The 26,062-nt window shown below is 42.7% G+C and overlaps 1 protein-coding gene across 1 annotated transcript in view; it reads right to left on the bottom strand.

The window, feature by feature from the left end:
* Positions 1–15,284, bottom strand: part of TUBGCP3 (tubulin gamma complex component 3) — a 59,074-nt gene extending 43,790 nt beyond the window's left edge. The window contains exons 1-2 of the mRNA XM_087758440.1: positions 15,016–15,284; positions 970–1,077 (exon numbers count right to left, since the gene is read on the bottom strand). Of these exons, the coding sequence (XP_087614566.1) occupies positions 970–1,077; positions 15,016–15,091 (184 nt within the window). The 5' untranslated portion in view covers positions 15,092–15,284. The remainder of the gene's footprint in view (positions 1–969; positions 1,078–15,015) is intronic.
* Positions 15,285–26,062: the final 10,778 nt, after the last annotated feature.

Here is a 26,062-nt window from a genome sequence, read left to right as displayed (position 1 = left end):
TAGCCAAAGCACGTAGCAACTCATGCAGAAAGTGGATACTGTAGAACACAGTGTTTTGGAGATGCATCTAGAGAAATTCTGATGGGCTTATTTGCCTATCAGCAAGTCATGGAAGCTCTGTGTCAGCAAGAAATACACATGTACTTTAGAACAGTTACAACCACTGACTTCAGTTACCCTAATTCAATCTCCCTGACTGAACATTCAAAGTTCAAATACGAAGCTTTAATTTAATTAGCATACTTCAAGTAATTGTTTCTGGACATTCTACTGTAAGCACATAATCTGCTGAAAGCAGTATTTGGCTTTTCAAGAAGAATGCATCACATCCCCATTGGATTCCCACAGTGAAAGACTTGACTCAGAGCAGCATAGAGCACAACGGAACATAACTGCAACATAACTTACACTGTCACGGTCTAATGTTTTGGTTTTGAGAAGGTGGTTGCAGATAAACTTGTAGAGAAACTGAAGGCAAGAAACATCAGATAAGTCACATAAACAATTCCATCAATTCCCAGGATGCTCATTCAGCAAGTTTCACACAGGTGCTCATGAAGTTAATTGTGCCAAATGTAATATTTCTAAAGTGCACATCACAAAAAAAATCAGTCTTCTAAAAAGAACTATGAATTCACAAAGTGAGTACTATTAAAGTGAAAGGAGCGCAATATTAATTGTTCTTTATTTTCATAGTGGCTAAGATACGAAGTAAATGGCAGCAAGGGAAATCTAAGCTGAGCATTCAAAAAAAAAAAAAAATCTAAGCTGTGAATATAAATAGCCACTCAGGAATACTAACTGGGGAATTAATGGAATTTCCATCGTATTTTCAGAGGGTGAGCATTAATAACAGATCAGATAACTATCTGTGAGGCAGAGTTGTCCCATTTTCAGAGTAAACTGGTCAGATATCTTCTTGAAGAGCTTCCATTCCTATTTCTAAGAAAGGAACAAAGATGCACTTACGTTCTTTCTTGATTTTCTCTGCTACAAGAAATTCATCCCGTTCAACGGTGGGAGCAAAGTTGCTTCCAATAACTCTCACTGCATACTGAAATTGCTGGGCTGCATCAGCTGAAAGAAAAAAGGCAAAGTCGCTCAGTTAAGTGGAATGTTAAAGTTCTATTAAAATAAATAAATAAAAAAGTTAGACATGAGATTGCATTGCTATGGCAGAATCTGGCATAAACGTACCTGGCTTAGATCAGATAATGTTATACTATAATCCTTGGACACACTTCTAAACAGAGGGCAGTAAAGTCCAGTTTACCCATGAGCATATTATCAATGCTATACTTGAAACACACTCACTCCGCAAAATAATTGCACTTAAATTTGTGAATAAGCCTTTCCTATGCTCTGCTGATGGAAGAGACACTTAGGCCTACCCACTTATTAGAGAGCATTAGCACACTTCATCTGGCTCTGCCCTTCTCCACAGACTGAAATGCTGTGGGACTTGGCACAGTGTCACACAATTCAGCTCGCACATAGGAACAATACAGCCATGTTCACCAGGCATGCTCTCTCACCAGGCACCAAAACTGGGTTATCCTACATGTGGATCTTTACTCAGATATCCACAACAGTGGTTTTACCAGTTTGTGTGTTGTTTTTAGTTTTTTTGTTTTGTTTTTAAACCAGTTTACATTGTTTCACCACTTAAGTTCAAAGCTAGCTCAGAGATACTGGCATCATATTCCAATGCATAATATAGATACTAGTGGAGAAGTCACAAGCCAGTGACTTCCCTCCACTGCTCCTTCATCATGCAGTAATTCTCATTTTAATATTGTTGCTGAACAGTATTGTTTTAGTGCAAGAATCTCTGCTTTTTGGGAAGATTAGGAGTCTGGTAACACTGAGATAGGGCCAGCTCAATATTAATGCCTCTACAGCATAGTCACATTCCTATTTATTGACCTGAAAAATCAATCAAATTATAACCCTACAGACATGTCAAGTGCCCTTACAAAATGTCAGATAAATTTCTACTCCTCTTGAGGAATAACTGTAATAACATGAGGGGAAAGGTACATAAGAAAAAGTAAGTGTAAATGTATGGCATCAGCTACTTGCATCCTTACACTTCCTGACTTCAGGAAAAAAAAAAAAAAATCATCTAAGCAATTCTGCCTATTAAGTCTGTTTTGTATATAGCAATTTTGTGTGCAAATGCATCAGACTTGTCATGTATTTTATTTAGTCAGTTAAGCAGTCAATTTTCAGAGAAAATTGTAGAGTAATGCAGCAATGGTTCAGCCAAGGAAAAAGCAAGGATGCTGACCTGGACAAATACATACAAAAGGAACACAAAAATGGAATAGGGTAAAGGTTCACTAGAAGCAGAGATATTTTCAGTGTTGAATCATTTCTTAAATTAACTAATATTGACAATTGAGAAGAATCACCTGGGAGATACTAGGAGTCAATTATTGATTAAATGCATGAAAATCTCCAGAAATTTATGGAAAGGAGAAATCTGAAATCAGAACGTGCTACTTGAATGCCCATTTTTTACTGTCTTGTGATATAAATGCTGCCCACTGGTCCTAATCTACTAGAATACAACTGTAGACGAGCAAACATTAACCAGTTCACACAAAACAGTACTTCATACCATCAGGAAAACAGCCAGACAGAATCATTAATATTTAACAGTATTTGACAATATTGGACTACAAAATGAGCAAGGGTATCATTCTACTTTCAGGGAAGAAAATGTCAATATTCAGACTACAGTAAGGTCACAAATCTGCATGACTTAAATGCCTCACAGAAAGACTAGTTCTACTGTGAGATTAAGTAACCTCTCATTTGCAATAAGGACTGGAAAATACACATATAAAATAATTTGATAGTTCAACTATTGATAGCTTAAAGTGAACTGATGAACCAGGTGGGAAGAGTAAGTACGAGGAAGTGTTTCTGAGTAATTCTTAAATATAACACACATCATTACAGAACAACTCAAGATTTCCAAATGTATTCTGCAAGGCCAATTTAAGTCAAATATTGGCACTAAGCTATCCCGAACGACAGTAAGAATTTTGTTGTTTGTTAATTCCTCAACTGTGTATCTAGCAGCAGTTAGGCGAGAGCTAGGTTTTTCTAGTCATTCTTATATATTTTTGGCATGTTGCTATAGTGACTCAACACAGGCTACAAATTAAAAATAAAATTGCTACAAGAGTTCCCGGTCAAGCATCTTGGATGAACCAAAGTTAGGAGAAGGATCAAGGGTTGATACCAAAGTACTTTACCAGTTATGACATGTATCTAGATTAAATAATGAATTCCCTCACTGATTATCCACTAAAAACTACGAGAGAATGGATCTCCAGTAAACTAGTTCAATACAAGTTATAGAAAAATATAAAAAGAAGCAATTAAAAAAAAAAACAAACATGTATAGACATAGTCTTAAAGACCAAAATAAAACAACACACAGACACACACACACTTCAACCACAACAGAGCTGTAAGAACTTGCCCCTACAGTTCCTCCTCGCTCATTAGATGCATTACCCTGGTTTTCTAAGGAAAATTATGTTCTGAAATTAACTTCTATGTCCACCTGCACCACCCTATCCCTTAGGGATTGCCCTTTAATTTTTCTTTTTTTAAATTAATTTGATAGAGGTCTCAGGGATATGGAGTTAAACAGCTTTCATAGAAACTGAGGACTGGTAGAACAAACATCCAACCAGCTCTCCCTGGGGAAGAGACTGCAGCGAAAGCTCAGTGGTTAAGTATTCCCTCTTGTCTGCCTGCACAGAATGAGCGATATCAGGTGCTGCATCCTGTCCGGACCACAGCCAGCGAGCACGAAGAAACAAGAGACCTGGAGGATGAGGGAAGAGGGATTTCTGAAGAGAGCTACAGGCCATGAAAGTACAAGCTGGCAGTATTGCAGCTGAGGAATGCAGGAGGGTTACTGAAGAGAGGACTTGCGACACAAATCCACAGGAAATAAAGACTTTTTTAACTTTACTGAATGAACTTGTTTCCTGTACGTTTATGACCTTGCAGTATATCACAGTATGTTTATCCTGATAAGAGTGTTGAATAAGAAAATATATAGTGGATTGTAAAAAAATAATTCGATGTCTGGGCAATTGAGCATTATTCATTCAGCTGCTTCTGCTAACTTTTCAGTATATGCTATGATTTATACTGTGATTATCAGCAAGCTTAATGCTTGGAAAAAAAAATAAAAATCAAAGCATTACATTTTATTTATTTACACTGAACAGCAATGCACAGTTTTTCCATGTAATCAATGCTGTATTTACTGTGTTTATTCACTTTTGGAAAAAATCTTTGGTTTCTGAACAAAATGTTTCATATCAGTGTTTCAAAAAGATTTAAGTGCTATGTCTCCTCTCTGTTGTTCCCTGTGGTTTTGGGGGTTTAGATTAAATTCAAGTGAACGAAGACCCACACAATAAGAAATCAAGTGGGTTTACTGTCTCCAGTCACCTGATGAGATAATTACAAAATCCAGCAAAGGCATGTACAAAGTCTCCAGAGGTTCTCTGGAATTTCATTTCTCCAGAAGAATGGACTCAGAAAGACAGCTATACATTGCCACAAGTTTGGGTGGGGTTTTTTTGGTTGATGACGTTGGAATAGGGATTTACCTCAAAATAACAGAAGAAAACCAGGGACTTTGCCATTTGTGTGTTTTCCAATTTGCCTCTGACACTAGAGCTTTTAAAAGGCTACCTATGCTTCGAGTTCTTTGGTACAAGGGAATATTGATGGCAAGACTGAGAAACAAAGAAACACATGTGAAAGTTTCTGGACTTGAAGATTTAAACACAAGTCCTCAGTCTAATAAAAAACACAACAGATACATTATTAATAGTAAGTAGCAGGGTTTTTTTTCCTGTAATGGGGAAGTTTTAAGAAAGATATATAACCTTCCATAATAACCTTCTGTTTCAACACCAACCATAGCAAGACTAGTTAAAGCACAGAAACTTAGGATAGTCTTTTCCATACTGCCCTAACAAGGCATCTGAGAGATCTCTAGTCGAAAGACTACAATTCCATCAAAAAATTCTGATTATTAAACCTGTTACACTACTAACAATATGGAACAAAGTTATCTGCTCTTTACACATACTGATTCACACTGGCAATTCAACAGCATCATAGCAAGACTGTTTTTATATTGTTTTATCCAGATTTTCATGTTTTATTCATATCAAGTTCAGCTTCTCTTTTACAAACTAAACTCCCTGCTGTGGGAGTTTCTTCAGCAGATTATTTTTTATAAGTCTGTAAAATAACTTCAGTACCTAAAGTGATTAAACATAACTTAATACGGATATCAGTCAGTAAAATAAAAATTCACATAGCTTATAACTAATAGACACATTTAATTGCTTCCCTCCTCAAAGAACAGCCATTATGACAGCAGACGGGCTTAAAATGCACAGCTATGTATCTATGTACGTCTACATCCTCCTTCATCCAAGAGTGATTACAGCATGAATCTATTATGTAACAGCAAGCTCAATGTATCTGATGCATGAAATTGATGCAGCTGTTTTTGGGGCAAGGGGGGAAAACAACATTGATCATTACTTGTTTTCCAGAGTCTGATCAGAGCAGTGAATGCAGATAAAGACAGCCACTCTCCCTCAGACTATATCCCTTAAATAATACACGCACACACACCTAACGATACTGGTTTAAACAAGGGCAAGTGCCGGATTTTGCACCTGGGACATGGCAACCCTGGATGTACGTACAGACTGGGGAACGAGAGGCTGGAGAGCAGCCCCACGGAGAGGGATCTGGGGGTTCTGGTCGATGGCAAGTTGAACATGAGCCAACAGGGTGCCCTGGCAGCCAGGAGGGCCAACTGTGTCCTGGGGTGCATCAAGCACTGTGTTGCCAGCCGGTCAAGGGAGGTGATTGTCCCGCTCTGCTCTGCACTGGTGCGGCCTCACCTTGAGCGCTGTGTGCAGTTTTGGGCCCCACAGTACAAAAAGGATACAAAGCTACTAGAGAGCGTCCAGAGGAGAGCCACGAAGACGGTGAAGGGTTTAGAGGGGAAGCCGTATGAGGAGTGGCTGAAGTCACTTGGTCTGTTCAGCCTGGAGAAGAGGAGACTGAGGGAAGACCTCATTGCGGTCTACAGCTTCCTCACAAGGGGAAGAGGAGGTGCAGGCACTGATCTTTTCTCCCTGGCAACCAATGATAGGACCTGAGGGAACAGCAGGAAGATGTGCCCGGGGAGGTTTAGGTTGGACATTAGGAAAGGTTCTTCACCCAGAGGGTGGTGGAGCACTGGAACAGGCTCCCCCAGGGAGGTAGTCACAGCACCAAGCCTGACAATATTCAAAAAGCATTTGGACAACACCCTCAGACATATGGTGTGAATTTTGGGGTTGTCCTGTGCAGGGACAGGAGTTGGACTTGATGATCCTTGTGGGTCCCTCCCAACTCAGGACACATTGGTAAGCAGCCATGCAGCTGAACAAAGAAATAGCACTTGCAAAACAACAACAAAAAAAAACAAAACGAAAATGCTCTCCTTTGAGCGCAGCAATCTATCAGTAATTCAAAGATCTATACTCCACTCGGCCATTTAAACTTTCCTACAAGCAATGCAGTATTAAAACTGAGCTACTTCAAAAGGCAGATAACAGCATTTTAAAGCTGCAGAAAATGCAAGTCTAGCACATGCAAAAAATATAGAAGCAATGCACAGGAAGAATTTGGTTGTAAAGAAAGCAAGGAGAAATAGGACAAAAAATAAAGTTTAAAGGAAAAGTTCAAGAGACAAAGAGACAATTGGCCAATATACTTCCAAGAAGCCAGTATTTCAGAGGAAATGCTGAAATTCAGCAAGTCTTTTGCTAACAAGAAGCTTCTAAGATTACCTATAATTTTAGGAAGTGATCTGAAATTCACTTTACAGTCTTACACGTTTCTTTCAGCAAATCAGTTACAGGTCTATTAAAGTTTCCGGAGGAAAAACATCCTGAAAACCTAAGTACAAATCAAAACCATGTTTTCAAACATTAATGTGTCATGATTATGAGAAACCTTGTTGCCTGGAAAGAAGACATTTGGTTATTTCAATTTGTCTGTAAGCATAATTTCTAAACTGTAGGACAATTCTAAAGAAAGCTTATCTAAACCAAACAGTAATCACTTACTTTCTTGAAAGACTTCAGAGATTAGCAAACTCTCTCCACTATCTCTTCTTCCAGTCAGCTGTCTGTCATCCCCTCTCCACTATCTCTTCTTCCAGTCAGCTGTCTGTCATCCCAGACAACAGTTTTGCTTAAACGCAGATGTAAAATTATCATGAAACAACTACACCCTAAACTGTGTTCAATGCTCTATGTGTGGCACTGACTGACTAACAACTATTGCTGCAAACTACTCAGATACAGATGCTGCCATCTAACATATGCTGAAGAAAAAAAGCCAAACTTCTTTCCTGTAACGAAGTGTTTGGTAAACACCTAATGTGCGACTGTTGCAAAACTAAGCCTGGAAGAAAAGCTGTAAAACTTCAGAACCTGTGAGCATATACTGAGTTTGTCAAGACAGTAATGCTGCTGTATCTTCTCGGTTTTAACTATATCAGAAGTTCTACATCAGTATGAATTATTAGTGGGGAAAAAAAGCAATTGCATTAATATGATGTCATATACCGATAAACTAAAATACTAGTCTAGAATGCCATTAGCGTTACTATTTTCATTTTTTAAGCATTGTAAGCAAAACTGCTTGTTCCTCTACAAAACATCATGTTTGAGAAATGCCATTTTAGGATCAGCCCAGTTATGAAGTATTGCTGAAAAAAAATAATTTTGCATCAGTCTTGTGCTTTAGTCAACTATCTTAAACTTCTCTGTTTTAAGTTCATTTCTTTCAGGAGGAAAAATAACAGTAAAAACAAATTACAAAATGTAAACGTAAAAATATTCTGTTCATGCAAGTTTTTATTTGAAGCATTTTAAGTTTATTCTTAATTAACCATCTTTCCAGTCTCCACACTCCTCTTCTACAACAGAAAAACACCAACAAACCCACACAATAAAACCCAAACCACACACGCTCCCATGCCTTTCCTTACTTAGGAGTTGTCCACAAACTTTGAAATGCTGCACAGGAAACATTAACTATTCTTTAATTCTGTTAATATCGCTGGCTCTTGTTGTATTGTCAGTAAACAGATTTATTTGAGGAATGTCCCATGGGACTATCAGCAATTTGGTCACACAATCTTCTCAGAACTTTCCCCTCACTGTGAAATTTTGCCTAACTTGTCAACTTGAATTTGCTTCTGTTATTAGCATAGGTAAGAAACACTCCATACCACCTTTTGAATGAACTCTATGCTTTCCCCTAACCATGAAAATGTAAGATCTATTCCAATAGTTCAGAGCTTAAAATAAAAAAATAAAAATTAAAAAAAAAACAACAAAAAAACCAAACAGACCACACACACACACAACAATAACAAAACTCCCACTGAGATTACAGAGATTAAATTAAGGCCATATTACAGACTTCAGGTAGCAAACTGCTGTCTGAAGACTGAAATGCTACTTTCTAGAACATGCGCACCTCCAGAAGCACTTTGGCACACAAAAATCTTTTTAGGATTCAAAACCAAACACATGTAGCTTGAATATTTACAGCAATACCATTTGATTCCATTGAAGGCACTAAGAGTTCTTACAACTGACAAGCTTGTACGGCAGTCTACAAAGTCTCTAAGATTGCCAAGAGGTTTGTGAAAGACAGCTAAGAACAAGAAGCTTTTTGTCAGAAGGATTAAATTCACTGTCCAAAGAGAGGCATGCAACCCTGTATAACTGCTGGAGTCCACAAATAAGGCGGGGGGGGGGGGGGGGGGCAGGGAGAGAAGTTACTGCACAGGCAGACAAACTCTCAACAAGATCAGGTATTAGTGTAAAAGTGAGGTGGACAGCCTGGTGTGGTGGGGTGACCCTGGCTGGATGCCAGGTACCCACCAAAGCCGCTCTATCGCTCCCCTCCTCAGCTGGACAGGGGAGAGCAAATATAGTGAAAGGCTCCTGGGTTGAGATACGGACAGGGAGAGATCACTCGGCAACTACCGTCATGGGCAAAACAGACTCGACTTGGGGAAATTAGTTTAATTTACTACCAATCAAATCAGAGTAAGGTAATGAGAAAATAAAAACTAAATCTTAAAACACCTTTCCCCCACCTCTCCCTTCTTCCCAGGCTTAACTTTACTCCCAATTTCTCTACCTCCTCCCTGCTCCAGCAGGAGGACGGGGAGCGGGGGTTGCAGTCAGTTCATCACACGTTGTCTCTGCTGCTCCTTCCTCCTCAGGGGGAGGACTCCTCACATTCTTCCCCTGCTCCAGCGTGGGGTCTCTCCCACGGGAGACAGCTCTCCATGAACTTCTCCAACGTGGGTCCTTCCTACAGGCTGCAGTTCTTCACAAACTGCTCCAGTGTGGGCCCCTTCCATGGGGTGCAGTCCCTCAGGAACAGACTGCTCCAGCGTGGGTCCTCCACGGGGTCACAAGTCCTGCCAGCAAACCTGCTCCAGCACGGGCTTCCCACAGGGTCACAGACTCCTTCAGGCATCCACTTGCTCCAGCATGGGGTCCTCCAGGGGCTGCAGGTGGATATCTGCTCCAGCACGGACCTCCACGGGCTGCAGGGGGACAGCCTGCCTCACCATGGGCTTCACCACAGGCTGCAGGCGACTCTTTGTTCTGGCACCTGGAGCACCTCCTCCCCTCCTTCTTCACTGACCTTGGTGTCTGCAGGGCTGTTCCTCTCATATATTCTCACTCCTCTCTCCAGCTGCAGTTGCCCAGTTTGTTGTTTTTTTTTCCCCTTCTTAAATATGTTATTCCAGAGGCGCTACCACCGTCGCTGATAGGCTTGGCCTTGGCCAGAGGTGGGTCCATCTTGGAGCTGGCTGGCATTGGCTCTGTCGGACATGGGCGAAGCTTCTAGCAGCTTCTCACAGAAGTCACCCCTGTAGCGCCCCTGCTACCAAAACCTTGCCATGCAAACCCAATACATCTGGATAAACACAGAAAGATTGATAATGCAAAACTAGTACACTAGTTCTTAGACACTGTGAGGACATGAGGAAGAAAGAGGTCAGCAACGGCTCCAACTGCAGAGTGCAGAGATCCCCAACTAATGGCAGTGAGTGACTGCAGACACACAGCACCATGGGAAGCTAGCTTTAAGCTCTTACATGAGAACTGGCTAAAGCACAGGAACAGAGAGCTTTCAAACCTTAGCTCTAAAAAAAAAAAAAAGTTGAGGTAGTTTTTTGTTTGTTTGGTTTTTTTTATTTTAAATAGAGTTCTTCCACATAACTCAGTAGACCTTGTAATGAATTTCTCAGAAGCAGAGCTGTTTGCAAAAAAAACAGTAACTAGGCCTATGCAGCTGACTGATTTTGGAAACTGAGCAAGCCATCTACTTAGTGGCTGCTCTCAAAAAAGTGGGAAAAGAGAGAGGATAGCTCCACCGCTGGGAGCCTCTGCAGTCACATTCCATCATAGCTCAAATTCACTTCAACATAAATCTTTAACAAGTGGGGAAGGTGGAGGCCTTCTAAGGCCATGATGGGCAGAAGCGAAAGAATCCCCAGCAGACCACAGGCTCCATCAGGTTTACGGAGGACTTCAGGCATGGGATCGCAGGATATAAACATGGATGCAGAGTAAGACCACTCACCCCACATTAGCTGTAAGTGCACTATTATGATACAGACATCAACGGAATCCTTCAGCTCTTTCTGAAGCCATAGCTTCCTCACAAACAAAATAAAACACAAGTGCTGAGAAGGAACATAGCCAACTAGATCAAACCTTTTGAAGTACAAACTCAGGGAACGTACAGGCAGGAAGAACCATTAGATCATTGAATCTCAACTCCTTTCTATTACTTACCCATTACATTTCATGCAATTACTTCAGTACCTTGTATTTTACTAGAGCACTTATTCCAGGAGGGCATCAAAAGCTAGGATTTCAAGACATTCACAGTAGGATAACTATACAAATGGTTAAAGGTGGCTGTTTGTATCTAGCTTCAGCTTCTTGTTACTAATTTTTATGAGAAATTTCTCTAATGAATTTAAAAATCTCTTAAGGATCTAAGCTTTTTTCCCCCCTAAACTCTAGGGAAATAACTGAACATTATAAATCACTTATCAAAGACTAAACTTACAATACTTGTAAAGTCTTCTTCAAAAAAGAGAACATGTATATACAAAGCAGCCTAACTTCATCAGTACACAAGGAGCAGGGAAGCTGCATGTAGACCACTAACCACACATAAATACCATACTTTAAACTTATCCTGTGCTGAAAGGAAATTAGAGTTACAAGTCTGAAAAACAGCGAGATGCTAAATAACTTGTCTGGTGGTTTCCCTATCACCTAGGGATACGTGCATCACACCTCAACACAGAGAATGCCATGCACACCTTTCATGACCAGGATTTCTTCCACAAAGGCTTTTTGATTTTTCCGTCTCTATGAGCTTTATATCAATAGCCGAGTTGATGACAAACTAACACACATACTACAGCTGACTGCTTCAAGAGAAGTCTTATGTTAGAAAGGAGAGTCTTCGGTACTAGAGTTCCTTGTAACACAAAAATAACAAGCAGGGTAAGGACGGGCTTCCTGTCTGTCACATGCATAAAAATGACGGTAATAATAAATGTGGCAGATAACCCGCACTCATTTTTTAAAGTTGTTACTTCAAAGAAATCCTCAGATAATGCACAAGTGAACAGATGCAGTGGACCACAGGTAGCACACAGCAGCTTACCATGATTTTGGGAAAAATTTCCCCTTTCACTAGTCACACACAGGCAAGAGAGATTTTAGTTACATGAGTAGAATCCCACTGCACAGGAATAGGTTGAACACTTATTTTAAAAAAGTAACAAAACCCAGAGTTCTCTTCCATGTTTTTTACATGTACTGCTTTCAAATAAACTTATTACTCCAGTCAGAAGAGAGATGTGTAGAAACTATGATTTCAAAAAGATTAGATCCAAAGTCAGTACAAGTGAGCCACCTCTCCTCAATACTCATACAGTGATTGATAAATGCAGAGTTTTCTGTTTCTATTCTAACGCTCTGTTTAAGTTTTATAAGTATCACAGACCTAGATAAGATAATCAACACCAAGAAACAAGTTTAGATTAAGTTTAGATCACAGGTCCTTTCAAATCTATGAAAAAGAGTCATGAAGAAAAGAGAGGCCTCCACTACTCCAATAAAGCAAAAAAATTTATTTTCCAAAATTTTTTTTCCTTTTTTTTTTCTTTTTCTTTTTGGGAGCAGACCTAGCACAATAATTTAAGATTTCTGGTAGTGAAAAGTTTGAGGTGCTCTTAAATAAGAACATGTACCAATTGTATTAGAAAAAAAATTTCAAATGTTAGAAGTGAGAAACAACTTTAAAAGCAGAGCTATAATAGCACCTTAGAATTGTAGGCTGATATGAAATACCCTTTAATACACAATTAAACCAGTTGCTAAAAGAAACGTGTAGTTACATAAAAACACAGGATGTATTAAACCGTTTAGAAGCAAACATTGATTTGGGGGAGGTAGGAGAAGAGTAGAAACTTGCCACATCCTGATAAAATCTCACATCAGAAATTCTTGTCACAGAAATATTAGAGACTGACAATTCTGGAAATTGGAAATTTATGGCTTTGCAGAAGACCTAAACAGGCAACAGAGAGGGAAAGGATTTTGGAAAAACAAAACAAAAACCACAGCAATCAACAGCTTTAAGGATGTTTCTGTGAAGGGCTCCCTACTCAACATTTCAGTGAAAACAGGAAGATTCCGACTTCTTCCCGACTCTTCCAAGTTTGTCAGATGAAGCACAGAATAGTTTGGGTTGGAAGGGACATTTAAAGGTCATCTAGTCCAACCCCCTGCCATGGGCAGGGACATCTTTCATCAGGTCAGGTTGCTCAAAGCCCCATCCAAGCTGGCCTTGAACACTTCCAGGGACGGGGCATTCACAACTTCTCTGAACAACCTGTTCCAGTGCCTCACCACCCTCATTGTAAACAATTTTCTCCTTATGTCCAATCTAAACCCACCCTCTTTCAGTTTAAAACAGTTGCCCCTTATCCTGTCACTACACGCCTCAGTAAAAAGTCTCTCTCCATCTTTCTTATAAGCCCCCTTTATATATTGAAAGGACGCAACAAGGTCTCCCTGGAGCCTTCTCTTCTCCAGGCTGAACAACCCCAACTCTCTCAGCCTGTCTTCACAGGAGAGGTGCTCCAGCCCTCTCACCATTTTTGTGGCCCTCCTCTGGACCCGGTCCAACAGGTCCATGTCTGTCTTGTACTGGAGGTCCCAGAGCTGCATACAGTACTCCAGGTGGGGTCCCAAGAGGGGAACAGAGGGCCAGAATCACCCCCCTCAACCTGCTGGCCATGCTTATTTTCATGCAGCCCAGGATATGATTGCCTTTCTGGGCTGCAAGTGCACATGGGCAGCTTGTGTCCAATTTTTCATCCACCAGTACCCCCAAGTCCTTCTCCGCATGGCTGCTCTCAATCCCTTCATCCCCCAGCCGGTATTGATACTGGGAGTTGCCCTGACCCACGTGCAGGACCTTGCACTTGGCCTTGTTGAACTTCATGAAGTTCACATTGGCCCACTCCTCAAGCCTGTCAGGATCCCTCTGGATGGCATCCCTTCCCTCAAGCATATCAGCCGCATCACTCAGCTTGGTGTCATCCACAGACTTGCTGAGGGTGTACCCAATCCCACTGTCAATGTCATTAACAAAGATATTGACCAGCATCAGTCCCAATACACACCCCTGCAGGATACCACTTGTTACCAATCTCCATTTCCACATTGAGACATTGACTGCAGCTCTTTGGCCATCAAGCGAGCTCCTTATCCATCTAATAGTCCATCCATCAAACCCGTATCTTTCCAATTTAGAGACAAGGATGTTTTGGAGGACTGTGAGGTGCTGTCTCCTATTGAGAGAGATACACAAGTATATTTGCACCTTGTCACTCATTTTCTAGCCTTCTAAGATAGCAGTAATTCAGGTATAGGCCATGTTTTAGTCAGTTCGAACCCAATTCTTTACAACAGGTCAATACTCAAAGTTATTAGTTACTGTCACAGAAACACCTAAAAGTAACCAGGAGAGACTTGTCAGAAGAGAGTTGGCATGGAGGGAGAAAAGGACACATAGGAGACTTCACAGCTATTGCTAGTAAGGAATAAAGCCACCTCTCATACCAGAAAACAGATGCAACAAAAGCTATGGCATGAATTTGCCTGGTGAGCAATGCTTATAAACAGAGCAACTTAAAAAGGAGACTTCGCAGATGCACCTCTTCCTTTCCAACCTTCCAACCGCTTACTAAAAACGGAGTCTTAGCCTTGATCGCAACAGATAGATAGAAACTTACGCAAACAGGCAAGAGATTGATTCCCTTGCTGGAGGATCGCGGCAGGACGAAGGCGCGGAGGACCTGTCGAGGACCTAGCGGACGTCCGTGGCTCAGCTGGCGCAGACGCCGGCGGAAGGCAGAGATGCCTGTCGGCGTACACCAGCCACCTTTCGCCCCGAACGCCCCGGGGGCGGTGCCCCGCTCCCCACCAGCCGAGGGCAGGCAGGCGCCGCAAGCCCACCTCCCGCCGCGGGGCTGCCCGGCCGCCCGCAGCTCCGGCTCACGGCGCCGCTGCCGCGCCGGCCGCCAGCAGAGCCGCCCGGAGGCCCAGGGCGGATCGCCCGGGCTGCCTGGCCCCGCCGGGCCGAGGGGGACGCCCTTGGCGGCCGGTCTGGCCGGGCCGGCACCTCTCCGCCTCACGGCCACGGCGCTCGCCCCCCCCCCCCCCCCCCCCCCCCCCCGCCCCCAACCGGGTTCGCCCCCTCCCCCCGCGGGCTCCAACGGCGGCCGGTGGGGGGAACGGCCGGCGGGGGACGGGAGAAATCCGTTACCTTCGCTTTTGCCCAGGATGCGGCAGCAGAGGTTCTGCAGCAAAACGTTGGGGGATTTTTGGTCCGGAGTCGCCATCGCCGCCCGGGAGGCAGGAGGTGTGGGGAGATGCGGCGGGCGGCAGAGCCGGGGGCACGGCGGGATGACAGAGGAAAGGAGGAGAGGAAGCTTCCCCCGCTCAGCAGCGCAAGGACCCGGCGACACCCCCCGCCGCCGCCCGCCGCCTAGGGCGCCATTTTAACAGAACCCGCCGAAAGCCGCAGCGGCGGCAACCCCGCACCCACAATGCCCCTGCGCGCGGGGCGGCATCGGAGCGCGCCGCCACGAACACGCTCCGCCGCGCCGCCGCCGCCGCCGCCCAGAGGTTCCGGGGCGGCCGCCGCCCCCGCCCCCTTCGCCGCCCCTTGCCCCCGCCGGTCCCGGCACCCCCGCGGGAGAGGACACGCAGGGCTCCCGGGGACGCCCGGGCGTCCTGAGGCAATGGGGCGGGGACCAGGCCTGGGCCACCGCTGCGAGGCCTGCGATGCCTGCCAGCCCTGGCCAAAAATGTCCCCCCAAATTCCCAAAAATGGAAATAGAAAATTCGCATCTGCAGCAGCTTTCCGCTTTTGGAAAACGTCCTCTCACCCCTCCCTCAAAAACCCGGGCAGATCAGGCTCACTCGTTCCTCCCCAGAGAAGAAGCTCGGTGCAGCCCTGGGGTGCCAGCCCTTGCTGTAACTCCCTGCCTTGGGGAGTCAAGGCACATCGGTAACTTTTCCACCCAAAGTAGTTACGAATCGGTGCCCATCTGGAAAAATGTGTGAAGATCCTCGACCCGCATCCTCCCTGCACCGCCCCTGTCCCCTGTGGAGGCCTCGGCCTCCGGCCAGCCGGGCAGAGCACGGTGCCGGGGCAGCGGGCTGATGGCTGGCCTGCGGTGCTCTCGGTGGCCTCCTCAGGCCTGTCACCCCCTAACACAGACGCTGGCTCCCCAAGATGTCTGTCTTCCATTTCTTTTATTCAGTAAATTCATGCTGGGTCCGGCCCAAAATACATCATTCATGAATAATTATTCTGCCTGTGCTGCTGGAGCTCTCTGTCTAACCCACCTCTGCTCTGCCCCGTAAGAGGTGCTTTGAAACGCGGCAGCAGCCAGGTAGGCTTGGTGCGCCGCTGGCTGTAAACAAATACGTTCCTGCTGTGCAACACACTTCTTTCCGGCAGCCCCTGTTGCCTTCATCATCTCTGCGTAGCCACGATTTTGTGTGTATGCCTTCTACAGACACATACAAGCAAGCCTTTCATTATGGGAACATTATAGCTGCAAGAGATGGCTCATCACTAGCATTACTGGTAAATACTAATGGCAAACCAAGGACTGAAATTCATTGAGGACGTACGCTTTTTTGTTACTTGGAATATTGTAGTAGACCATCATAGTCTTACCACTCCCATTATAACTCTTCAAATCCTAGTGGTGCTTTCTTTAGATTCTTTTGAGAAGTAAAGTAGAACCCCAAATTAATAAGGCTATCAGAACTTTATCCCATGTGAATAGCGGGGGGTTGTAATCTGCATCTCTACTAATGCTGAAGGAAAGACTTCGAAGATAGTATGACTTTTTTTGTACCTAGCAGTAGAAGAACCTCTGTTCCATTCTCCCTCTGAAGGGAAGCAGTCATCCTAGAAAGAGCAGTGACTCACTGCTGCTGACGGTCACTTAAGATTTAGATTCCATCACAGAAGGTGTTAATCTATCAAGCAGCAAATATGGTTGCTCACATGGGAGAAGAAAACGTTAGTGATACTATCACGAAGTGGTGTTGCTTTATAGAATCTTTAAATTCCAAGGGACTCCAGTCACTCACAAATATCCTGTTACTGCTTTTAAGTGGATATTACTAATTCTTTCTGGTCATGCTGGTTGTTTTACCTATGGCAACTGTGTCACAGTTCTGAAATCAGCACACAGTGATTTACGGAGCAGCACAGTAAGAACATGCTATTAAAATGGGCTCGCTCATGTGTGCCTGCAAGCAAAAGTACAATTAGTAATCTAAGCTTTTCAGCTTCAGCAAAACCACATCCTACCTGATGCTTCTGAAGTACTGTAATAGCCGGCCATTCTGTTACATTACTGGGAATGTATTCTTTCATTTCTAGTCTCTTTTTCCTAAGGAAATGAGGCTTATGCAGTTTTTCTGTGTGTCAGTGCCTCCTCATAACTGTTGGATCTCTTCAGCAATTTTAAACACGTTTAGTAGAGGGATAGAGTTCTTAAGGATATTAACTTAATAAACATTTTATGGAATTCAGTGGCTGAGAATACTAAGGTCCAAGTTAGTGCCCCCTTGAAAAGAAAGATAAGGAGAACTTAGATCTCCCTATTGTGTTTGCTGTTAGCAAACCAGCTGATAGGTATGCGCACCCTGGACAGCTAGGCATCTACACCTAGCTCTGAACCAGCTACAGTAGCAGCTACTTCTTGCCCAGCCTGATAGATGGATGATGCAGGGACTGAAGGTGTAAGGGACAGAGAGCTCTGGAAATACTGTGGAAAATAGTCAGAAAGAGGCAGGAGGGATGCAAGGGAAGAAACTAAGCTTCAGAAGTTCTACTGCTCACAGATCTCCTCGCTTTTTTCTTAATGAAAAGAATTAATCCTGCAATCCTGCTTGGAAATGCTAATTCTGATAAGTCAGGTTGCTAGCATATGCAGGTTATTGTGCTTTTACCAACTCCAGTACAGCTATGATCACTTAAATCAGCTTAAGATATCCCCCAGCATTTTTATGGACATAAAGGACTGTATCTTAATTTATTTCGTTTTTGAAAAGTGAGAAAGAAAAAATATCAACTATTTTTTCTTACTGTATTGCTATAAGCTTAGTTCACCTTGCTGCTTGGCCTCTGAGCAATAAAAAAAAAGTAATTGCCATTCACATTTTTCATGGTACAGAAAATCCATCAGTTAGCATAGTTAAATGCATGCTTTTAAAAGTATGACAGTGATTTACAAGGAATTCAGTTTATCCATAGAAGCTTAAAGAGACTTGCGCTCAGAGCTGCTACATAAAGAACTTTTTCTCATAGTAAATAGCTTTATAACAGAAGAACGTAAAATGAGATCCAGCAGGAGATGGAAGCTGAAGCTTGCCAAAATAAGGCTAGAAAAAATTATGGTTTTAATTCAATAAGGATATTCAGTCACTAGAGAGATATGTTTAAGAGCATGGCACTTTCTCCATATCTCAAACATTTTAAATCAGCCTTCTGTTACAGGCCTAGTGACCAGATACAAACTGACACAGAAGCTACTGAGTTGTGCGTATGTTGTGCACAAGATCAGACTGGAGGGCATTGTAGTCCCTTTTGGTCTGAAGCTTTCTAAATCTAAGCAATAATGCTAAGAAAAGATTCTTACCCTTATAGAAAACCTGAGGGTTAATTGCTCTGGTTTTCTTAACTCCTTAATGGTTATGTCTACAGGGCACAATACCTTAGATAGCTGTAGCTGTTGGTGGGACCTCCGGCATTTCGCTCTGCCAGATGATAAACATTTTTTTGTGTCAAGAATTATAGTGGCTGGAGACAGTGGAGGATACTGTCGGTGCCTTACTTACCATATGGCAGCCCTGGAGGAGCAGCAGCTGGGTTTCTTCTGGCTCCAGCACCATTTGGCTTCTGTACCTAAGCGTGTATTTTCCACATAGGCAACCCTATATTGGCCTAGAGCCCTGCTATGCTGAGTCTGCAGTATTAAAAGGTTATTAAAGGTGCCCACAGATGTAACTTTTGAAAGGCCATATGTTTTAGGATGAGGTGGTGTGACTTGGTTTCAGATAGATGTCTTCCCTGTGCACAAGTAGGGCTCAGGTGAAGAGAGAGTTTGATCCAAACAGTTTAACCCTCCCGAGTGTGTTAGTTCCACATTGCAGCCTACTTGTTGTAACCTTCACAATATTACTACCACCTCTCTGTTTTCAAAACTCTTCACTTAAGCTGTTCTGTTGATTGAGGAACCTGGAGTGTGTTCCACAATGCCATATACCTACAGAAAGTCCATTGAACTGACATGTATATCAAAAAAGAAACCTGTATTTTGAAATACTTAAGAGATGCCAGAATCATAGAATCACAGAATGCTTTAGGATGGAAGGGACCATTAAAGGCCATCTAGTCCAACCCCCCTGCAGTGAACAGGGACATCTTCAACCAGATCAGGTTGCTCAGAGCCCCATCCAGCCTGTCCTTGAATGTTTCCAAGGATGGGGCATCCACCACCTCTCTGGGCAACCTGGTCCAGTGTTTCACCACCCTCATAATGAAAAATTGTTTTTCTAGGTTTTTCATAGTTTTCAGAAACTATGATTTAAGCTATATAAGGGCAAAATTAAGGAAATTTTCATTTTTTTCAGCATTTTTTTCAGCATTTGCAGTAAAATAAACATTTTAGATGACTAATACTAGCTGTCCTATAAACTGGAAGTAATACTAATGTTTTGCTTCTTAGAACAGTTGTCTGTCTTCCGATGGTGCCTCCACTATCTGATAAGTTTCATTTTTATCAGTCCAGTACAGCCATAAACAGAGTTCCTGTCCAACATGAAGATATACAGACACACACACATTGAAGCCCCCTCAATATTAAATGCTATTGATTACACAGGGGTGGACAGCATTAGATATCTTTCTAATGAATAGCGTAACTGCAGCCAGCAAACAGGCATTCCAACAAGCTCCGTAAAACTACCTGTCATTTTCTAAGTTCCGTGTGTTTCAGAGTCATGTTACGTATATGGAGCTGCAGTAAAGAAATCACATCAAATCATCTTCTACCAGAACGTGATTTGGTGAAAATGTTTTGCAAGAGCACTTCTGTTTTGTCAAAATTCCCCCTAAATGCTGTCAAAATATTTTTGAAAGTTAAGGCCACTTTGTAACAACTACTTCATTTTAAAAAAGCAGAGCAATAATTTTGGAAGGGAGCCTGGAGAATGAAGCTCTGTAATAAAACTGAATTAATATTTTCAAATATATGTTTCATTTTGTATACAACATCAACTTTTCAATAGGAGTTTTGACCACATCTGGCTTCAGTATTTTAGAGCAAAGGCTTTTGATCTTTCTCAGGCCTAGACTAAGGAGGGGGAGGAAACTATCAAAATAAGACACTGAAAACAAAAATGGTATGTAGCAGTCCAATCAAAAAAGATGTACTAATGTATTTGTAAGGAGATTCTTTCTGTAAATGTGATAATATCACTAGGCAAAAGTAACTCATTAAATACAGCGTAAGTCAGTAACAAAGCTCTACAAAGCATTGCAATACTCTGCAAGCAGGAATGACAAGGTAGTTTTTAGCTGATTTCACTATAAGCAATAAGGTCAGAGTTTGGGTTTTGTTTTTTTTTTAATTAACCTCGCTTTGTTTACTCATTTCCCCAGGTGCATATTTCTTATGCCAATAGCAACTCTCACATCTGTGTGAGCTGAAAGCCTCAAGGTCAAGGTTTGGGTTTTTCCTTATATCACAGGGGAGAAGAGACAGCAACCAGTTGGCAAAGGAGGAACCAGTTCTTCCCGTGCTTTTGTTTTAAATGTCGAAAACATTCATAAACTGATAAGCCAATGTCATCTTTTGTTTTTATTTGAACTAGCTGTTTTTAGGCAGTTTTCTGACAGCATATTCTTTAAGGGGTCAGTCTGAAGATTTCACTCTGTAATGCTTTTTAAAGTGTTTATTGATTTTTCTGCTCTCGTCTGGGTGTTTGGAGAGTTTTTCTGATACTCATTTTTTTCTTTCCAATGAACTAGTCAAGAAAATGATGAAACTAGCTATATCTCTTGCTGTGTTAAATGTATAGGGTAAACAATTTTAAAAATAGAGGAAAACATTTTCATTTTCTTTCCTGCAGATTTTTTTTTTAGTATAGCAATTAGTCACTTTGCAACTGCATGTACCATACTTTCAGACAAAAATAACTGTCAAGGTAACAATATCCCCGGCAGAATACATCTTGAGCTTCATTTTCCTACAAATATTGGAAGAAAGACTGCTATTCACTTTAGTGAGCCACCATATTCATGAAGCTGATCATCCATCTCCTAAAGTCCACTACATACCAGCCTGAGCTGTTTTCCATTACAAGTCTTGAAGATTACTGACTTCATTCACAGTATTAGGAGGAGTCTGTGTATATTACTGTATATTTGTAAGGAAAGACAGAAACAAACTTCAATCCATAGCCTTCTTAAGAGAATAAGAGCAATTCCTAGTGTTCCTGCCTGCCACATTCTAGCCTGATGATTCATATCCCATGTATCTAAATTAGTGAATACAGTATTTTTCTCTGCTTCCTGCATTAAACTACTGAATCATTTTGCTATGCCTGGTTAAAAAGCTACCATATTCTATTAAGTTAAGAGGTACCATAAATTGGTCTAAGCAAGTGACTTTTAAGGCCTGAATTTACAAAGGGATGCAGGAATACCTGTCCCCATGGCTGTTAAAATGTTGGTGGGTTTTAGGCTTGTAAATGTATTTGTGAATCCAAGCCTACATTATATGGTCTCAGATGCTCAGATTAGAGCATGCTATAGAATTTCAAAGTACAGCTTATTATTACCACTCTTGAACTGGTAGCAATAGAGGGGCTATAGATGAAAAGAGCAGCACTGGAGCTACAAGGATTTGCCGGTTCTTAGGTGTGTGGTTTAGCAGGGGAACCACATTTGGTTCCTAACTGCAGGAACATTTCCTTGTCCTGTGGCAGGATAGTTTTTATGCAGGTAACTTTTTTTGTGTTATACTGTTCAAAGATTTCTTAAATATAATAGCTGGTGGATCAGAAACTAATCTCAACACTTCCTCCCTCCTGAAAATCTGAGACAGTTAAAAGCATATTCTAGGAGAGTCAGGCTCCCAGAGACAGACGTAAATACACAAGAGATACAATCAGGTAGTAACCGGAGCCTTTGAGAATGAGGTTTGTTAACTCTGTTTCTTCAGTTTCCTCTGTGTAATTAGATCAGCTCTTAACTGAGAGCCTACGTAGACATATCATCGTGTGTTTCCATTTATAATAGGTCAGATAACACCTTCCACCTCAAGATGTCCAGCCCTGCACAAACATTTTTAGTATTCTCTGAGGCAGAAAAGGGTTAGAATCCTCATTTTACACAGAATAAAATATGGAAATGTGGACAGGCACAGATGAAGCATTTTGCCCAAGGTTATAAAGGAAATATCTGCCCAGCCCAGGAATACAGCCCGATCTTCTCTTTTTCTTATACTTTAACCACAGAACCATCTTTCCTTCCTACTTAGAATGCTTTCAGTGTTCTTAAATGCTGTAATTATCCTTTGACTGCCTTCTATTTAAAGACGGGGATATGTACTCAGCACATCTCTACAAGGCACACCAGCAGCATACATTTGTTATGAACAGATTGTTCAGGTTTCCTAAACCTGAAGAAAGAAGTCATTATTGTCCTTCTAATGCCAAAAGCATTTCAAAAGTCAGAAAACCCTCTTCTCCGCAGTATAAGAAAAAATAGTGAAGACTATATTCCAAATAATTTAGAAAGAATAGTTTTTCTCATGCAGATTGGAATTCACTAGATTATGATTACAGTTGTCATTATTGCTTTATGAGGGAGAGAGTATGATAACAGTGCCATCATCTTTGTGTAAAAGTCTTCTAATGATCTTGTTCAGGAATGTCTTTTCTCCAAAATGAGTTGCTGGTAATTTGAAGAAATGAGATTTGTCTTCATTTGTTTTTGATTTCTTACAGAACTGAATAGCAAGGATTATTGTCCTGCCTTATACAAACACTATGAGACAATTAAATATGTGATCAAATAATCAAGCAAAGCAGAGTCCTGTCCAGGATACTGTGCAGGTTCGTTTCATTTCCCAGTCACTTCCTCTGCTGGACAGAAACACAACAGAAACCAGACAGAACTGTTTATTGAACAGTTAAGACAGCAAACATTACACTGAGTAATTCCAACACAGTCTACTTTACTGAAGGGAGAAAGAATTTCAACAACCGACCTGATGTGAGCTAATGCTTGAAAAACCAGTGTTAGCTGAAAATCAGACATTTTCCTGAATTGTCTAATATAACACGAGGCATCTCCATTCCGTTATGGGCACCATAGGGTTCCAGGTGCCTAATTATGTCTGCCTAAGAGAAAGGATGTCAGGTTTACCGTGGGAGGACTTCACAGTATCTGAAGCTGTTGGGAAAAAAGAAAGTCTGTAGCTGCGTAATTATAGATTACCCTGCATATGTGAGGCAGGAGTACTGCCACGCATTCAACTGTGGCTCAGCGTTCTCAATTTCCATTTGCTGTTACTATGTAAGGCCCTATGTTATAGGGAGTTATAGCAATTCTTTAACAAAGACAATACACCACCACCACTGCATTTATCTAGCCCATACCTATTACCTGTGTTGCACTGGCGTTGACTCTTTAAAAGGTTAGACGAGTATGCGAAAATATGTGTTTCCTCATAGAATCATAGAATCATTAAGGTTGGAAAAGACCCTTAAGATCATCGAGTCCAACCGTTAACCTAGCACTGCCAAGTCCACCACTAAGCCATGTCCTCAAGCACCACGTCTACCCATCTTTTAAACACCTCCAGGGATGGAGACTCAACCACTTCCCTGGGCAGCCTGTTCCAGTGCCTGACTGCCCTTTCGGTGAAGAAGTATTTCCTAATACCCAACCTAAACTTCCCCTGGCGCAGCTTGAGGCCATTTCCTCTCATCCTATTGCTTGTTACTAGGGAGAAGAGACCGACCCCCACCTCGCTACAGCCTCCTTTCAGGCAGTTGTGGAGAGCGATAAGGTCTCCCCTCAGCCTCCACTTCTCCAGGCTAAACAACCCCAGCTCCCTCAGCTGCTCCTCATAAGACTTGTGCTCCAGACCTTCACCAACTTCATTGCCCTTCTTTGGACACGCTCCAGCACCTCGATGTCCTTCTTGTAGTGAGGGGCCCAAAACTGAACACAGTACTCGAGGTGCGGCCTCACCAGTGCCGAGTACAGGGGTACTATCACCTCCCTGCTCCTGCTGGCCACACTGTTCCTGATACAAGCCAGGATGCCGTTGGCCCTCTTGGCCACCTGGGCACACTGCTGGCTCATGTTCAGGCGGCTGTCAACCAACACCCCCAGGTCCTTTTCAGCCAGGCAGCTCTCCAGCCACTCCTCCCCCAGCCTGTAGCGTTGCATGGGGTTGTTGTGACCCAAGTGCAGGACCCGGCACTTGGCCTTGTTGAATCTCATACAGTTGGCCCCGGCCCAACGATCCAGCCTGTCCAGGTCCCTCTGCAGGGCCTTCCTACCCTCCAGCAGATCGACACTTCCACCCAACTTGGTGTCGCCTGCAAACTTACTGAGGGTGCACTCAATCCCCTCATCCAGATCATCAATAAAGATATTGAACAGGACCGGCCCAGTACTGAGCCCTGGGGAACACCACTCGTGAGCGGCCGCCAACTGGATTTGACTCCATTCACCACCACTCTCTGGGTTCGGCCGTCCAGCCAGTTTTTAACCCAGTGCAGAGTGCACTTATCCAAGCCGTGAGCGGCCAACTCACATCATTCTCATGATGTACCACAGCATTACAGCCTTGCCTGTGCTTAGCCATTGACATTTGCTGCAGCACATCTGTAGAGCTTACTGCCAGCGGACCAGGTGGTGCTGGTTACTTGGGACTGCAGCATCGCTCACATCTGGGCCCCGCACGTTGCCTACTCCTACACGGAAAGCAGGGCACAGGGGGGAGGCTACTGGGTGCCCCAGGCTTGTTCCAGCATCGGAACTTGGAGGCTTATGCTTGTGAGAAGTGACTCTGGGTCTTATATGTCAATGTAGCTATAATTCCGGATGACAGACTCCACATGTCTTCATGCAGAGACTTATGGAAAGAAGGGGGCTGTTTGAAAAAATTAATGTAATAAGGGAACTACCTATATTAATAACTACTGGCTCAGCTAACATATTGTGTGCATCTGCTAATCATAAATTTTCACTCATTTTAATCACCTATTACATTTCAAGGATGCATTAATCATTGTTTGGAAATGGGCAAAGTTGTCCAGAGAAAGCTAACATTTTAAAACTAAAACTCTCAGCTGGAAATTATGTAAAGAGCAAATAATCAGCAAACTCTGGATTTCTGATGTGTAAAACCGAGTTGGTCTTCTATAATGTAACGTAATAAAAACATGAGGCCATTTGGCTGCATGATAAGAACAAGTTATAGACTGTTGGGAGAGGTCTCTCCTGGTCAGCTCTGCAGATTATATTTCTATCCAGGCTAGCTTCAGAAGATGCAGCTGAACAACTGCAACCTGAGAACACAAGAGTACCAGCGCAGAGAGAGAAATGGGACAAGTAAAACACGAACACGGAGACATGACATTTGGTAAAACAAGCACCAGGATCTGAATGCAATATCCTCCTGCTGTAGAAAACAGAACAACACTAAACCAGATCAGAGCTCATGTCTGATCGCACAGAGACTTTGTCTCTGTTTGACATGGCAACTTATCGGTAAGCTGTGTTACAAACCTGCTGCTGCTAATCAGCATGAAACAGTGAAATCGGGAATGCTAATATTAGTATTGTTATAAGGAGCATGGCATAAGAATGTAAAAGCAGGTTTATTTGGAATAGCCAGCTGAAGTTATCTGGCCGGCAGAAAGGAGGAGAGCTTCAGTTAGCAGGACCACGTGCTTTTACCCCAAACACTGGAGATCCCTAGTTCTGTGTCTGCAGTAACAGGGGGAAATGATGCTTGCATCCATGCAAAAGGTCAGCCAGGAATGATCTTTTGGGCCTTCGAAAGATTTATGCGCAAAAGATCAAGAGGGCCTTGTAACAAATAGTGTTTGAAATTCATTCCCGTCCAAGGAACCGACGCCAGGTGGCACTACAGAAGGCAAAGAAAATTTAGCAAGTTATTAAAAAACAAACGGTGCTCACTCAGGCAACCTGTGCCTGCGCCACCGGCAGCCTCTGCCAAATGCAGGGGCACTGT

Source organism: Nipponia nippon, unplaced genomic scaffold, assembly GCF_047370975.1.
Source record: "Nipponia nippon isolate SJK-2023a ecotype South Korea unplaced genomic scaffold, ASM4737097v1 scaffold_2, whole genome shotgun sequence".
NCBI classification, from domain to species: Eukaryota; Metazoa; Chordata; class Aves; order Pelecaniformes; family Threskiornithidae; genus Nipponia; species Nipponia nippon.
Note: the sequence above shows the minus strand (reverse complement) of the source record. Positions and strands in the feature narration are given on the sequence as shown.